At 44.1% G+C, this 15,856-nt stretch overlaps 1 protein-coding gene across 3 annotated transcripts in view; it reads right to left on the reverse strand.

The window, feature by feature from the left end:
- bcas3 (BCAS3 microtubule associated cell migration factor) overlaps nt 1-15,856 on the reverse strand; it is a 1,085,633-nt gene that overhangs the window by 964,925 nt on the left and 104,852 nt on the right. For all 3 annotated transcript variants that reach the window (XM_038814687.1, XM_038814685.1, XM_038814686.1), the window contains exon 6: nt 3,763-3,844. In XM_038814687.1, the coding sequence (XP_038670615.1) occupies nt 3,763-3,844 (82 nt within the window). The remainder of the gene's footprint in view (nt 1-3,762; nt 3,845-15,856) is intronic.

Below are 15,856 nucleotides of genomic sequence, written 5' to 3' on the forward strand. Positions count from 1 at the left end.
GAGTGGGGAAGAAAGAAGCAAATAGTTCTGATGAACAACAAATTATTTCTTATTCATCTAATACTTGCCAACAAGGCTAATTTTGTCTTCAGCAAACTTTGAAATTGGCAAGTGTAATTGGTACAATGATTTCCAAGATCAAGTAAAGACAGTTTTACTGAAGTAAAACCCTGCATCTTAAGCCCTAAATCCTAGCATAGCCTTTCAGACCTTACTCTGCACTCCTCTTGCAACTCTGCTACCCCAAACCAGACAGCAGCCGCAATCAGTAATTCTCTCCTAAACCTCTTGGCTCAGTGGGCTAGAAAGCTGGTTTTTGGTGCAGAGTGAAGTCAGCAGCGGAGGTTCAATTCCCGGACCGGTTGAGGTTATCCATGGAGGCCTCGCCTTCTCAACCTTGCCCCTTGCCTGAGGTGTGGTGACCCTCAGGTTAAATCACCACCAGTCAGCTCTCCCCCTCAAAGGGGAAAGCAGCCTATGGTCACCTGGGACTGTGGCAACTTTACCTTTGATTTCTCTCCTATTTCCTGCTGGTCATCTATCACCCACGCCAAGGGGATTGTCCTGGAGTCTTCAGGAATGTAAAATGAATTTCCATAACACTGCCATAACTCTCGAATAAAAATAATTTTAAAAAATAATTTTCTTCCCATTCTTTCAAACATGCTCATTTGCTACTAATAAAACTATTGGAGGTGAGGAAAAAGAAAAGTCGGACTGACAATCAAGAATGGGGAAATTAAGAGACAGTTTTCTTTCTGGTTGGCCAAGGGAATGCGCTGTGCCATGAGGATCAATGCGTAAGGCAGCCCATGGCAGGAATATCGGAGTGGAGCGATTGAAGGTCATGCCATGAAATTTCCAGGAATATGTTCACCTAGAGTTGGGAACCCTACCCTTACCAACATGCCTGGAGATTTTTATTTGAAAGGTGCTATATAAATGTAAACTGGCGCTGAAGCCATGGCCTGAGAGATTGTCTTATCAGTGCAGTTACATTGCAGTTTTCACTCGTTGGTTCCAGATTTATTTTCCTTTATTCCCCAACTGGCCTTGCTAGGCCATCGCAGAGGGCAGTTAACAGTAAACCACATTGCTGTGGGTCTGGAGTCCATGTAGGTCAGACCGGGAAAGGATGGCAGATTTCCTTCTGAAAGGGACATCAGTGAACCAGATGGGTTTTTCCAGCAATCGACAATAACTGTCATGGCCGCCATTACTGAAACTAGTTTTATATTCCAGATTTATTAACTGAATTTAAATTCTACCAGCTGCCATGGTGGGATTTAAATTGATGTCCTCATATCTAACCAATGACGGGTGGCACAGTGGTTAGAACTGCTGCCTCATAGGGACCCAGGTTTGATTCCGGCCTGGGGTGACTGTCCGTGTGGGGTTTGCACATTCTCTCCATTTCTGTGTGATCTTTCTCAGAATGCTCTGGTTTCCTCCCACAGTCCAAAGATGTGCAGGTTATCACAGAAACGTTGAATCTGCAGTGCAGAAGGAAGCCATTCGGCCCATCCAGGCTGCACCAGCCCTTGGAAAGAGCACCCACATCTGCACCCTATCCCAGTAAGCCTACCTAACCTTTTGGACACGAGGGGGCAATTTAGCATGGCCAATCCATCTAACCTGCACATCTTTGGACTGGAGGAAACCGGAGCACTCAAAGGAAACCCACGCACAGTGACCTAAGCCGGGAATCGAATCTGGGTCCCTGGTGCTGTGAAGCAACAGTGCTAACCACTGTGCTACCATGCTGTCCTTCTATGTCACCCTCTCCCAAAATGGTTGCACATGTTCAGGACTAAAAACAGAATTTTTTCCTCCTTAGAGTAAGGAAGGTTGAGAGGAGATGATTGAGGTGTTCAAAATGTTCGAGAGTATTGATTGTGTAAATAAGGGGAAATTGTTGCCTATGTTATTTGGGTCAGTAACCAGATGAACACAAGTCACCAGTCTGAAATGTTAACTCTGTTTCTTTCTCCATACATGCTGCCAGACCTGCTGAGTATTCCCAGCATTTTCAGTTTTATAATCAAATTAAAGTATTTGCCAAAATAACCAGGAGACATATTTTTAAATGCAAGATGTCACAGTTCAGGATTTTGTTGACCAGGAAAGAGCATGATGCAATATAGGAAGTTGAATGGATGTTCTCAATCTTAATGACAAAGCACCTTGCGTGTATTGAGGCCCGAGGAGACAGAAGAAACAGGTTTACGGAGATACTTTTGTAATGGAGAAAAGAAGCATTCCACAACGCTCCTGGAGTAGTTTTGGCAGAGAACAGGGTCTGATATTGCTTGATAATTGGAGAGTCTGGAACAAGAGGAAATGGCCATAGAATTAGAGTTGGGCTTTTCATGGTGCCGCCAGGTAGCATTCCTTCACACAAACGGCAATGGAAATCTATAACTTCCTCTCGAAAAAAACAAATGACCCTGGGGGTCAATTGAAAACTTCAATATCAGATTTGTTAAAAATTAGGCAAAAGGATTGCAAATCAAAGGTGGATCCATGGAATTAAGATATCGATCATATGAACAGAAGAACAAGCTCAAGGAACTGAATAGCCTCCTCTTGTTCCTAGGTTCCTATGTTGTGGTCCATGCTGATTCGGTAAAGAATGTTGGGATATTGTTGCATATCTGTGAAAATCTTTGCACGGGTTTGGGTAGGAGGTAGAGAGTAAGGAATTTAAAAGAGAGATGAGTGATTAAAAAGAACAAGGTGGGATGTTCAAAGAAGGAAAAGGTATCAGAAGAGTGGGGGAACAGATAAAGACCTCTACCATGCCAGTTTGAGCAGGGTAGGTTGTGGAATGTATAGCCAGTTGGGGAGGGTTCCGTTAGGGCCAAATTTACATAATTAAAACTTCAATTAAATTAGAAATTAAACAGGTAGAATCTAGAGATTCCAGTTTCAAATGGACAGAATTAGCCAAAGCTGCAAACAGTTAAGAGGAAAGTGTTAATTTCCTCCTTTTCGTCGGAGTGGGAAAAGGAATATAAATTACTTTCATTATTTAAGTTCAAAAAAGATTTCTCGATGCTTTTGTAAAATGTTTACATTTGGCCTTCCATTGAAGTTCCAAGACATTAGATCAGACAACAACATGCTTCTTGACCTCAACCAATGCTGTTCTGAATCTGCAAGAAACCACAAGAGTAGTTCTGACTAAATTGGGTGCCAATTCTGCATAGGATTTTGGGGGACAAGGAAAGGCCACTCAGTCCTACAAACTCCTTTCTTTTCAATAAGTTTTCTCACCCGATGTTTCAACCCCTTCTCTCATAAAATCTAGAATACAACGCAAACTGTATTGGGTTAAGTGTGATTCTTTTGTAGCCTTTTGACAGCTGAGCTAATAAGAATCATACAGCACAGGATGAGACCATTCATTCCACAGGATGAGACCATTCATTCCACTGTGCCACCCCTAGCTCTTTGAGGGAGCTAATCAGCTAAACCCACTCTCCTGCATTTTCCCATAGTGACAGCACTGATTGGTTCTCATGGCAAGTTTGAAAGTTGATCATTTTCACAAGATAATTATGTTTACATCTCAATCACAACAATACGGCTGAACAGATCTCTGTCAACACGCCTGCAGTGATATTCTGCGTCCAATATATATTCTGCACAAAGAAATTTGTTCAACTTAAACAAATTGACACGGATTTGGAAATGAAACATTTTAGTTTCCTTCCAATGAAGCTATGTCTGATTGAACTGGAAGCAATGCTCAATATTTACCTGTCTGTGGTGCAGGCAGGACTCGGGCTGTCCGGATGGGACCATTACGGACAGAGTACAGCTCCTGGGCCTCACCACTCATCTGCAAAAAAAAGGACAATGACAGAATAAAATTTCCCAAAGAACATTCGGTCTTCTCAGATAATGAAATGTTTTATATTTTCATCAACATAAGCACCCAACAATTTTGCAATTTAAATTGTGCATTTCAACCGGTGCTCCAGATCAGAACCTGCTGTTCTTTCTCTTTTTCTTGTGCTATCTTCTTGCCTCCTCCTCCTTTCACCCACCTTTTGTTCAAAGCCAGTCATGGCTCATCTCCCCAAATCCCTGTCTCCGCTTAAATCCTGCAACAACATCATCCCCCACAAAGTCCACTTACTTCTAACTCTCTAACAGTTTCCACTCACCTTTACTCCTAGCTCAATCCATGTGCTGCTGAAAGCCTTATCAATGCCACTGCACCGCCAGACTAGACTATTCCAATGTTCTCCTGACAAACCTGGATCATCAATAAACTTCAGCTGTCCCAAATAATTTGTTCTACTTAAACAAATTTGTTTGGTGCTTGTTTCCTAACCTACACCAACGCCTCACTCATCCCTTGCCCCCTCCCTATTAACCTGCATTGACTCCCAGTCCTCCATTACCATGAGTTACATAGAACATAGAACGATACAGCGCAGTACAGGCCCTTCGGCCCTCGATGTTGCACCGACATGGAAAAAAAAACTAACGGCCATCTAACCTACACTATGCCCTTATCATCCATATGCTTATCCAATAAATTTTTTAATGCCCTCAATGTTGGCGAGTTCACTACTGTTGCAGGTAGGGCATTCCACGGCCTCACCACTCTTTGCGTAAAAAACCCACCTCTGACCTCTGTCCTATATCTATTACCCCTCAATTTAAGGCTATGTCCCCTCGTGCTAGCCACCTCCATCCGCGGGAGAAGGCTCTCGCTGTCCACCCTATCTAACCCTCTGATCATTTTGTATGCCTCTATTAAGTCACCTCTTAACCTTCTTCTCTCTAGCGAAAACAACCTCAAGTCCATCAGCCTTTCCTCATAAGATTTTCCCTCCATACCAGGCAACATCCTGGTAAATCTCCTCTGCACCCGTTCCAAAGCTTCCACGTCCTTCCTATAATGAGGCGACCAGAACTGTACGCAATACTCCAAATGCGGCCGTACTAGAGTTTTGTACAACTGCAACATGACCTCATGGCTCCGGAACTCAATCCCTCTACCAATAAAGGCCAACACACCATAGGCCTTCTTCACAACCCTATGAGCCTGGGTGGCAACTTTCAGGGATCTATGTACATGGACACCGAGATCCCTCTGCTCATCCACACTACCAAGAATTTTACCATTAGCCAAATATTCCGCATTCCTGTTATTCTTTCCAAAGTGAATCACCTCACACTTCTCCACATTAAACTCCATTTGCCACCTCTCAGCCCAGCTCTGCAGCTTATCTATGTCCCTCTGTAACCTGCAACATCCTTCCGCACTGTCTACAACTCCACCGACTTTAGTGTCGTCTGCAAATTTACTCACCCATCCTTCTGCGCCCTCCTCTAGGTCATTTATAAAAATGACAAACAGCAACGGCCCCAGAACAGATCCTTGTGGTACGCCACTCGTAACTGAACTCCATTCTGAACATTTCCCATCAACTACCACTCTCTGTCTTCTTTCAACTAGCCAATTTCTGATCCACATCTCTAAATCACCCTCAATCCCCAGCCTCCGTATTTTCTGCAATAGCCGACCGTGGTGAACCTTATCAAACGCTTTACTGAAATCCATATACACCACATCAACTGCTCTACCCTCGTCTACCTGTTCAATCACCTTCTCAAAGAACTCGATAAGGTTTGTGAGGCATGACCTACCCTTCACAAAACCATGCTGACTATCCCTAATCATATTATTCCTATCTAGATGATTATAAATCGTATCTTTTATAATCCTCTCCAAGACCTTACCCACCACAGACGTTAGGCTCACCGGCCTATAGTTACCGGGGTTATCTCTACTCCCCTTCTTGAACAAAGGGACCACATTTGCTATCCTCCAGTCCTCTGGCACTATTCCTGTAGCCAATGATGACCTAAAAATCAAAGCCAAAGGCTCAGCAATCTCTTCCCTGGCTTCCCAGAGAATCCTAGGATAAATCCCATCCGGCCCCGGGGACTTATCTATTTTCACCTTGTCCAGAATTGCCAACACTTCTTCCCTACGCACCTCAATGCCATCTATTCTAATAGCCTGAGGTCTCAGCATTCTCCTCCACAATATTATCTTTTTCTTGAGTGAATACTGACGAAAAGTATTCATCCTTTAAATCCTACAAGGTCTCATTCCTTCCCTTTCTCTAGAAGCCCCTCCCTTTCTCAGAATCTGGCCTTTTGAGCATTTCCACTCATTCATAAACAGTCACTGTTTAATTCTATAGTCCTCAGTTCCATTTACAACACTTCCAATCATGAAACATCTCATTACAGCAGCAGCCAGACAACATGGGCTGGATTCTTCACACACCGATGCCGAAATCGCATCTGGCGCCGGGGTGGAGAATCCACTTTCGTGCATGGAAACGGGCCAGCATCGGTTTCCCGATTCTCCGGGCCCCGAAAAACGGTGTACTCAGAGAATACGCTGCGCTGCGTATCCCCAACCTGCGACCATTGTTGGAGGCCCGCCCCGCTATTCGCCCCCCGACCTGTCAAGTCCCGATGGCATGGATCTAACATCGCCCTGCCGTTCAGGATACTAGCGTGGTTGGGGGCGAGCCGATCGGAGGGCAGGGAGGGCCTTATACGGGACCGGGCTATTTTTGGGTGGGCAGTCCTGGTTGGACGCATATTCGATCGGGGTCACTATTTGGGTGGTCCAGTTCCACGGTCTGAGACCACCATGGAGCACGGCACAGCTGCCAGAGGAGGCCGCCGTGTGCACGGGCGGCCTCTGACCCGGAAGTGCGGGGGCCTGTATCTACAGCTAAAGCTGCTAGATTCACGATGGTTCCCTGCTAGCCCCCTGCAGGGCTATGAATATGGTTTTCCGGCGTGAAAGGCCACAGTGTTTATGACGACGTGGGGACATTGTCCCTGAAACGGAGAATCCAACCCCACATTTTTGAACAAGCTTTGAACATCCTTCTTAATGCAGTTTTTAAGGAGGCTTTTGAAAACAAAAGGAACAAGTAATAAAATCATTTCGGGGAAAAAAAACTACAGAGAGTAGGAACTCTGACTGAAACATCAGTCTCTTCAGCCTGGCTCATTTGTTAGCACATTTGCCTCCGAGTCAGGTGGTAGTGTACTGAATCCCACTTAAATGATTTCAAATACATAATTTAATCTAACATTCCAGTGCAACACTGAAGGAGAGCTGTGCTGCGGGAGGTGTTATCCTTCAGCTGAATGGTTGTCAAGAGTTGAATCACATGATACATTTTGAGGAGGAGCAGATAGTTCATTGAGGGTCCTCGTAAATATTCATCCCTTTTCCAAAAATAGATTAACTTGTCAGTAATCTGATTGCTGTTAGTAAAGTCCTACAGTGTGGAAAAAAAGACAGCTGTATTCATCTACAAAACAAGTCAGTGCAGTTCAAATTGATGCATGAAATGTGAAGTGCTTTGAGGTGCTTCCAACAAATATGACAGGTGTTATATAAATGTGAGTTGGTTGTCTGATAGTGGAGTCTTCCCTTAATATCTTTAGCCTAGCACCTGATGAATATGGCATCTGTCATCAACAAATGGTAGATTCCCCTCATCCACAACACTATGTCCAATTGTAGCATCCGTTGTATCACACTGGTGGAGATCAACTAACTGGGTCCTTTACACACTGAGCCACTCAGGTGAAGTCTTTTGTTTTTTTTTTAAAAGAAGTCACTCTTTTGTGGCCCTAGAGCAACTCTCATCCACCATCATAATCTTAATTGAACATCCTCTTTGTCTGCAGCATGCACAATGCAGCATTACATACATTTACATTGAAAGCAGTTATTTCTGAATTTAGAAACAGAGCCTCAATCTTACCAAATGTAGCTGGGTGCACCGGCATGCTACGAAACCCAATAAAAAAGCAGCTTAAAGAATAACTGAATTTTATTTATTTCCCCACTGGCAATGTCGCTCCTCTGGCATGTTAAAGAGAAACACAGCCAGAGGCTTTGGAGAAAGATATTTCACTACTCATCAAGTTGGGATCCTTCCATGGCTCCACCCTTCCCTATCTCTGTAACCTCCTCCAGCCTATAGCTCTCTGAGATTTCTGCACTTCTCCAATAATGGCTTCTTGTGCAGCCCCAAATGTAATTGCTCCACCAATGATAACTGTGCCTTTGGGTGTCGAGGTGGGTCCTATGCTCTGAAATCCCTGCCGAAACATCTCTCTCTCCACCTTTAATAGGTTCCTCCAAGTGGACCTCTTAGAACAAGTTTTTAGTTACATGTTCTAATATCTCCTTACGTGGCTAGGAGTCAAATTTTCATTGGTAACACTTCTTTGAAGTGCTTTGGGATGTTTTATTATGTCAAAAGTAGTACATAAATGTACATTGCTACTATTATAGTAATGGCATCCAGCAAGGGAAAGGCACAAACAACACCAGAAAAAATATCAAAGTGATATACAGTTTGCAACACAAACAGATTTAAAACATGTATTCCATCCCACTTATGTAGGCGGATTGAAGAAACATCAAAAACCAGACTGGAACACAAAGCCACTTCAAAATAATTTCAACTGTTTCCTATATGAACTTAAGCACTTAAGTAAGCACCAGTTTAAAAATGTACTGTTTTTCTGCAATCATTTCCACTGGGACTGGAAAATACATGCTTTGAAAATATTTTTTAATTAAAGAAAGCAATTTCTCTCAATTGAACAAAGAAAGATACAACAGCATTTGTGCAGGTTTAGCTCAGTTGACATGACAGCTGGTTCGTGATGGTTGGGATTGTCTTCACCTGAACTGTGCTGCAAGTGTTCTGGCGAGTCACTTAACTGAGCTCGTAGAGACGGCTGAAAACTAAAGAGTCAAGTTTTGTTAGATGTGATTAATTAAATAGAGAAGACAAAGCAAAGAGAGCAACGTAGGAATAAGGGTTATGGTGATCAGAGTGTGGCAGGAAGAGACAGAGGGCACTATTCTCCAGAAGTATTCCGCTCTCGCTCAAGTGAAACGAGGCCGGTGAATAGCCGAGAATGACCAACGACACCTGTATACCTTGGGCCATTGCTGGCCTCTCTTCTGGGTCCCTCCTCAGCCTGATGGGTGGCCAGCCCTTCAGGGTGTGCAGCTGCCCCCTGCACATGGGTGCCGCCTCCAGCCTGCGACATCACTGCTGCCTTCTACGGCGTCTGCCGCCTCAGCTGCCACAAGCAATTTCAGGGCAACCTCTGAGGGATCAACTCCAGCAAACATTGTTTTTTCTGGAAGGAATTGGAGAAGATGAGAGACCGAATGACCTCCTTTTGCACTGTAAATTTTATGATTCTATGGTGCTGATGCTCCTCGAGTTCATCTGCACTGTTTAAGCACCAAAGATTGCTGGACATGCATTAATCATCCTCTGAGGCATGGCCTTCGGGAAGGAACTTGAGAGCTGAGGAGCATGAGGTTCTCCCACAACTAACAAAGCAAATTCCTCACTTGAAATAGCCTTCAGCTGTGAAGCTAGAGGCTGCTCACAGTCAAAGGGAGCAAAATTGAATTTCAGGATAGAAGCCGCAGCAGGGATTCTGGAAGAATCTGGTCGGACAGACAGGCTGCCGCTGTGGTTGCCCCTGTTTTGGGTCTCCACAATATTTAAAGATGGTGTGAAGACCTCACAAGTGCAAAGCCACTCACTCCCGAGGGATCATTTATCCCTCCTCACTTCCCATCAGTAGCAATTGCGCACCATGTTCCCATTTTTAAAAAAAGAGTATGAAACAACACCTGTGTGACTTCCTGCTGGGAAGTCGGGTAATTCCCGGGAAGCCACTGCATTCAACTTCAATCTCTATGAGGTTGAAATGAATGCAAAGGAGAGTTAATGATACTCTTGACATTTCTGGGCATGATCCAGAACTCGCCATCGGGAGCAGACCAGGTGAATTGCAAAATAGTTCACGCCCTCTCCTGCTATTCACCCAGCGCACCCCGATCTGCGCCAGGTGCAACGCGGTAGCTGAATCGATCTCTGGGGTTTTTATCCTATTAATTTTTTTACATCCGCTTTCCCCTCTGTGTTTGTCTTACACATGTGTAGATTGTAGGGCGAGTTAATGGGGGGGCGGGGTGGTTAGAAATTACATAGTAGTTAACCAGTTGTATTTGTTGCTTATTTAATTTAAGTTACTATGAGTAATAAACATTCATTGCATTTAAATTTACAAACCTAGTGATTGTAGTTATTGGGCATCTACCGACCAAAGACTTCGGCTATTTTTTAAATTAAAAGTTAATTTCAAGTGTGTTGCGACGTTGGATCAAGTGAGGCTGGAACTGACCCCACACTGGCTCAGGGTGTTGGAACACTACTGATTGAGCCAAGCTGGCATTGTGAAATTCTTATACTCTTATCCATTCTACCCTGCCCCCGCTCCCCGCCCCACCCCTGGTATGGGTAACGACAAAAACAAATTACCTTCCATAGTGGGGAATAAATGATTGCAACAGAATTTTTCCACATAAATTCAGATAAAGTTAGCTTCCAACATACTGTTTTAAAAAAGAAAGCGCCTGTTTCACTTTGTGCTCAAGAATCGAAAGTTAATTTTCAAGTTATGACACCAACAATTTTGTTTCAGTGGGTCACAAAACAAAACTGAACTGCAAAATGAATATCCTATCAATAACTGATGTTTTGGGCTACAATAGAGAAAACAGTTATAGTTCCATCTTAAACTTTGCAGTACACAGTGCATGGTTGATTAATAACACACTTTTTTTCATTCATTATTAACTTAAAAACCATTTAGTTGGAAACATTCCTTCATTAACAATTTCAGAGCAGTGAAGTGAAATCCTGTTGCCTGGAGAGAGCTGATTTTTTTTGAGTTTGTAATACACCGTCATTATAAATAATACATGCTGGAAAGACCAGGGAGGTCAACTTTGTAGCTGCTAAATGTAGCAGAAATACAATCTGTCTTGCCAAGCTATTCTGCTACCTAACCGTTCCAGAATTGCCGACAAAACTCCTTCAGTTGAATCTGTTCTTATTTTGCTTTACGTCTAGCTATTTTCTCTACCCAATATATTAAGCTATCCCTTGGTCCTCAAGTAATCATGATTGCTCGAGAGAGACAATAAAATCATTAGTTTGAAGAGTTATTGGAACGGGGAGGGAACAAAGAGCCAAAGATATCAAGACAAAGAAAACAAATAAAAGAGATTTACTGAAATGTTACCAAGGATGAGGGTCTTCAAATACTTGGAGAGAGTAGTGACGGTAGCTAGAGCTGATTTCCTAGAACAGAGGTTAAGGGGAGATTTAATAGAAGTTTTCAAAATCACAAAGGGTTTAGATAGAGTAATTAAGTGGAAAGTGTTTCCAGTGACAGAAGGGTCAGTAACTCAAGGACACAGATTTAAGATAATTAGCAAAAAACTAAGGCAAGCTGAGGAATGTCTTTTTGCACAACAAATGACAATGATCTGGAATGCACTGCCTGCAAGGGTGTAGAAGCTGATTCATAAAGTTTCAAAAGGGAACTGCGTAATACTGGAAGAGGAAAAAAACCTTCCAGGGTTTTGAGGACAAGGCAGGAGTAGTGTGGTGATATGCATCACTGTAAATACACAAGGGGTTAATGTAAATACGCGTAGACTAGATAAACACTAAAGGGAGCATCAGAGACATGACACACAGACATTCAACCAATAGGTCAGTAAGATAGGACACGACCAATGGGCAGTCACGACAAACACAGAGGTGACACCACCACAGGGGGGCATTACACCAACCCATATATAAGGACACAGCACACATGATCTTCCTCTTTTCAGTGGAGACACTTAGTGAGTACACAGGGTTGATTGAAACACATCACACCCACCACGTGGATTGTAGCAGACTGGTTAGATCGTCTGAGTAGCGAGAGCAGGAGTAACAGGAGAGTCGAATCCAAGTAGGAGAATTGTTAACAGTTTAATAAATGTGCTAAAGCTATCTCCAAGTCCGAACCTTCCTTTGTCAGAGAGTACATCAAGGAAGCAGCTTATGCTACGTCAAGAGCATAACAAAACATGGTACCAAGGAGTGAACTGTTTAAATCCATATAGTTACAACTCAGCAGACAGTGACTACCAGCAGCAGCACCCAGGCAAGATGATGTTCGAGATTCCGGTTCCACAGCAGCTCAGATACCAAGGCAATCTCAGTGAAAACTGCGTGCGTTCAGGCAGAGATTCTAGATCTACCTGGTAGCATCCGACTTAGATGGTGTGGCGGATGCAGAGAAAATTAAACTTCTACTTACCATCGCGGATCCAAGAGCAGCTGAAATCTTCCAGACCTTCAAATACTCAAAGGGGCAAAACAAGAGCGACTTCCAGGCAGTCCTGGACAAATTCCAAGAATTCTGCGAGGAAGATACAAGAAGAAAAGGTAAAAGAGGCGCCAAAATCACCACGTGGTAGGCTTGCAACAACAAACAGCAGTTTTGATTTGCAGCCATCTTGGAATAGGAGCTGCACATGCGCAGTTGCGCAAAAAGCGCACAGAACGGGAAGGTCCGTTTGTGCATGCGCGAGAAGCCACGCATGCGCAATTGCGAAAAAGGCCCCAAGTAAAGGAACAGCAATATGCGCATTCGCAATCGCTTCCTACGACCTACGCCACACGCTTCATGATGTTAGAGGCCCCAGACCACGCCCACTTAAAGGGGAAATGTCCCAAAACACGGCGGTAAAAATTTAAAGCCTCAAAACCAGATTCTTTCACCTGGAATGATAGCACAATGCCTGAAATTCGACCAGTAGCTGAAAGTAACCTCCGCAGAACCCTGCAACAAGCAGTTGGTACCGCGCAAAGAGATGATACAGTCCTTGAAGACTATGACTCAGACCTTGAATTCTTCTTTCGACATCGCGAGCCCAATGCCAGCTCCGACACAAAACGTGATGATATGGTCCTAGAAGACTGACTCAGACGATTATTTTATCTTGGGAGGTGGCCACCCCAGTACCAAATCCAAACCTCAACTAGAGGTGTTGTACATTGAAGACCCCGACCACGTGTTCTTCGGATTGGGGAATCCTCAGCCCAGCATATACGACATCCCGAGACGTGAGTGCAGGATTATGCTGCGGCCTGACGCCAAGAGAAAGAGAGCGGGACAAGCCCACAGAGAGCAGCCTGCTGCCATACAGAGAGCGGTCCACGCACCGCGAAGTGTCCCCAACTATACACAGAGAGTGGTCCACGCATCACAAAGGGTCCCAGCCTCCACATAGTCCTTGCATGAAAAAGAAGTGATGACAGTCTCCACAGCGAGACCAATGCACGATTCCACACAGGGAACGCTGCAAGACTCCACAGAGGGAGTGACACAAGCCTCCACAGCGAGCTCGTGGACAGACTCCACAATGAAAGGAACGCAAGACTCCAGAGCGCAGTCCTTGCATGAACAAGACCATGAGGGTCTAGCAACCTCCTCTGAGCAACCAGCAGCAGACGATGAAAATCTGCCACGCTCAAGTGAACAACAGAAAGACTATGACAGTCTGCCACACTCAAGTGCACAGCAAGAAGACTGTGACAGTCTACCGCGCTCACGTGAACAACAAAGCAACTATGGCAGTCCACCCAGATTACTTGAGTCACCAGAAGAAGACTCTTGACAGTCTGCCCAGCTCAAGTGAATGACAAGAAGACACTGAGGCTCTACCCACCGTATGTGCGACAAGTGATGACGGCATTCCACTTCCCATACCAGATGTGCAATGTGACAGACCTCAACTAGTGTGTACAGAGGCACTCGACAATCACAGTGAGACTACTGGTGACTCCGGTGACCCCACGTTAATTCAAACGTCTACTGACTCAAGTGAACCTGCAATGACTCCGGACGGGGAGGGGCAAGAAACCAAAGCTGATTCAGGTGAACTAGAAAGGGCTCCAGACGGGGAACATCGACAAGCCAAAGCTGATTCAAGTAAGCCGGACATGACTCCAGACGGGGAGCGCCACAAACTCAGTGACGGCATGCTCAAGGATACAGAAGATGCCACAAAGGACGCTGACATGAGTTACTGTGTGCAGGACTCGTATTATCCACAGGGTGTGGTCCTTGAGCGCAGCAAAACCAACCAACACAACAACAACATCAAAGACAACAGCAAGAAGCATACCAAAGGCAACAACGTCGACAACAAGCACGACAAAAACAACACAAATGGAACTAAGACTGGCACGACATGGTACAACTCTATAAATGCAGGACACTGTTACTGCTCAGCTCAGAACAATGACATACCGTGGCAGGACGATGCATCTTACCAATTCACGTTTGCTACACTACCAACAGGCAACCCAGCTTTCAGGACAGATGCCATCAAGAATTGCTACCATAAGCATCGAAAAAAAAGACTCCAAATCAGTCAATGAAGTGATTTGAACCTCCTGATGACCAAACACCAGGACACTGACGGCGTTCACAAGGGAATGACAATGTCACCATTGACACTTCTATACCAGACCACATAAATTCATGAACTATTGGCCTCATAACTTTTATTTTGTATTGTCTTATCCTCAAAGTCATTGCAACTATTATTTGGTCTTGTATACTATTGTATAGTCATCACAGCCATCATAATTTGTACATAGCATCACTTATCTACCTGTTTTTGTTCAATTTTCTTTAACGCTGTACAGAAAATATGTAACACGTGAAAAGGGAGGATGTGGTGATATGCATCACTGTAAATGCACAAGGGGTTAATGTAAATACACTTAGACTAGATAAACACTGGAGGGAGCACCAGAGACATGACACAGACATTCAACCAATAGGTCAGTAAGATAGGACACGACCAATGGGCAGTCATGACAAACACAGAGGTGACACCACCACAGGAGGGCATTACACCAACCCATATATAAGGACACAGCACACATGATCTTCCTCTTTCCAGTGGAGAAACTTAGTGAGTACACAGGGTTGATTGAAACACATCACACCCACCACGTGGATTGTAGCAGACTGGTTAGATTGTCTGAGTAGCGAGAGCAGGATTAACAGGAGAGTCGAATCCAAGTAGGAGAATTGTTAAGTTTAATAAATGTGTTAAAGCTATCTCCAAGTCCAAACTTCCTTTGTCAGAGTGTACATCAAGGAAGCAGCTTATGCTACATCAAGAGCCTAACAAAACAAGTAGGACTAGCTCTTTCAAGGAGCTGACACAGGCATGATGGGCTGAACTGCCTCCTTCCCTGCCCTAAGATTCTCTGATTCACTGCTTTTCCAGGTTGTATTTTCAAAAGTGGCAAAAATATGGCCAGAGGCAAACATTTAACACAGTAATGGCTTCAAATGCAGGCCACATTTTAATTCACCATAACCAAAGACAAAAGTAAAAAAAACACGAAAAATCAGACTACTGGAAATTTGTCAACTACCACCATTTGTTGTAAAGCTTGTGCCTTTGCAACCAATGATCACGCCAGGACATGTGTCAATATTAACTTGTATTTATGTAACACTTCTAATGTAATAAAACAAATCAAGGCATTTGACAGGAGTGTTCTGAAACAAACTAAAACACCAAGCCACAGAAGGAATTTCTGGTTAGATTATCAAAAGCTAGGTCAAAGATGTAGGTTTTAAGGAGCGTCTTAAAAGTAGGAAAGTGAGAGAGAGGGGTGGAGATTTGTAGGAAGGGAATCCCAGAGCTCAGGGAACTGAAAGCATGGCCACCATTGGTGGAGCAATTGAAATCAAGGTGTTCAAGAAACTTGGATTGGGGGAGCGGCAGTGGTTAGCACTGCTGCCTCATGGCGCTGAGGACCCAGGTTCGATCGCAGCCTTGGGTCATAGTCCGTGTGGATTTGCGCATTCTCCCAGTGTCTGC

Source organism: Scyliorhinus canicula, chromosome 12, assembly GCF_902713615.1.
Source record: "Scyliorhinus canicula chromosome 12, sScyCan1.1, whole genome shotgun sequence".
Classification (NCBI taxonomy): domain Eukaryota; kingdom Metazoa; phylum Chordata; class Chondrichthyes; order Carcharhiniformes; family Scyliorhinidae; genus Scyliorhinus; species Scyliorhinus canicula.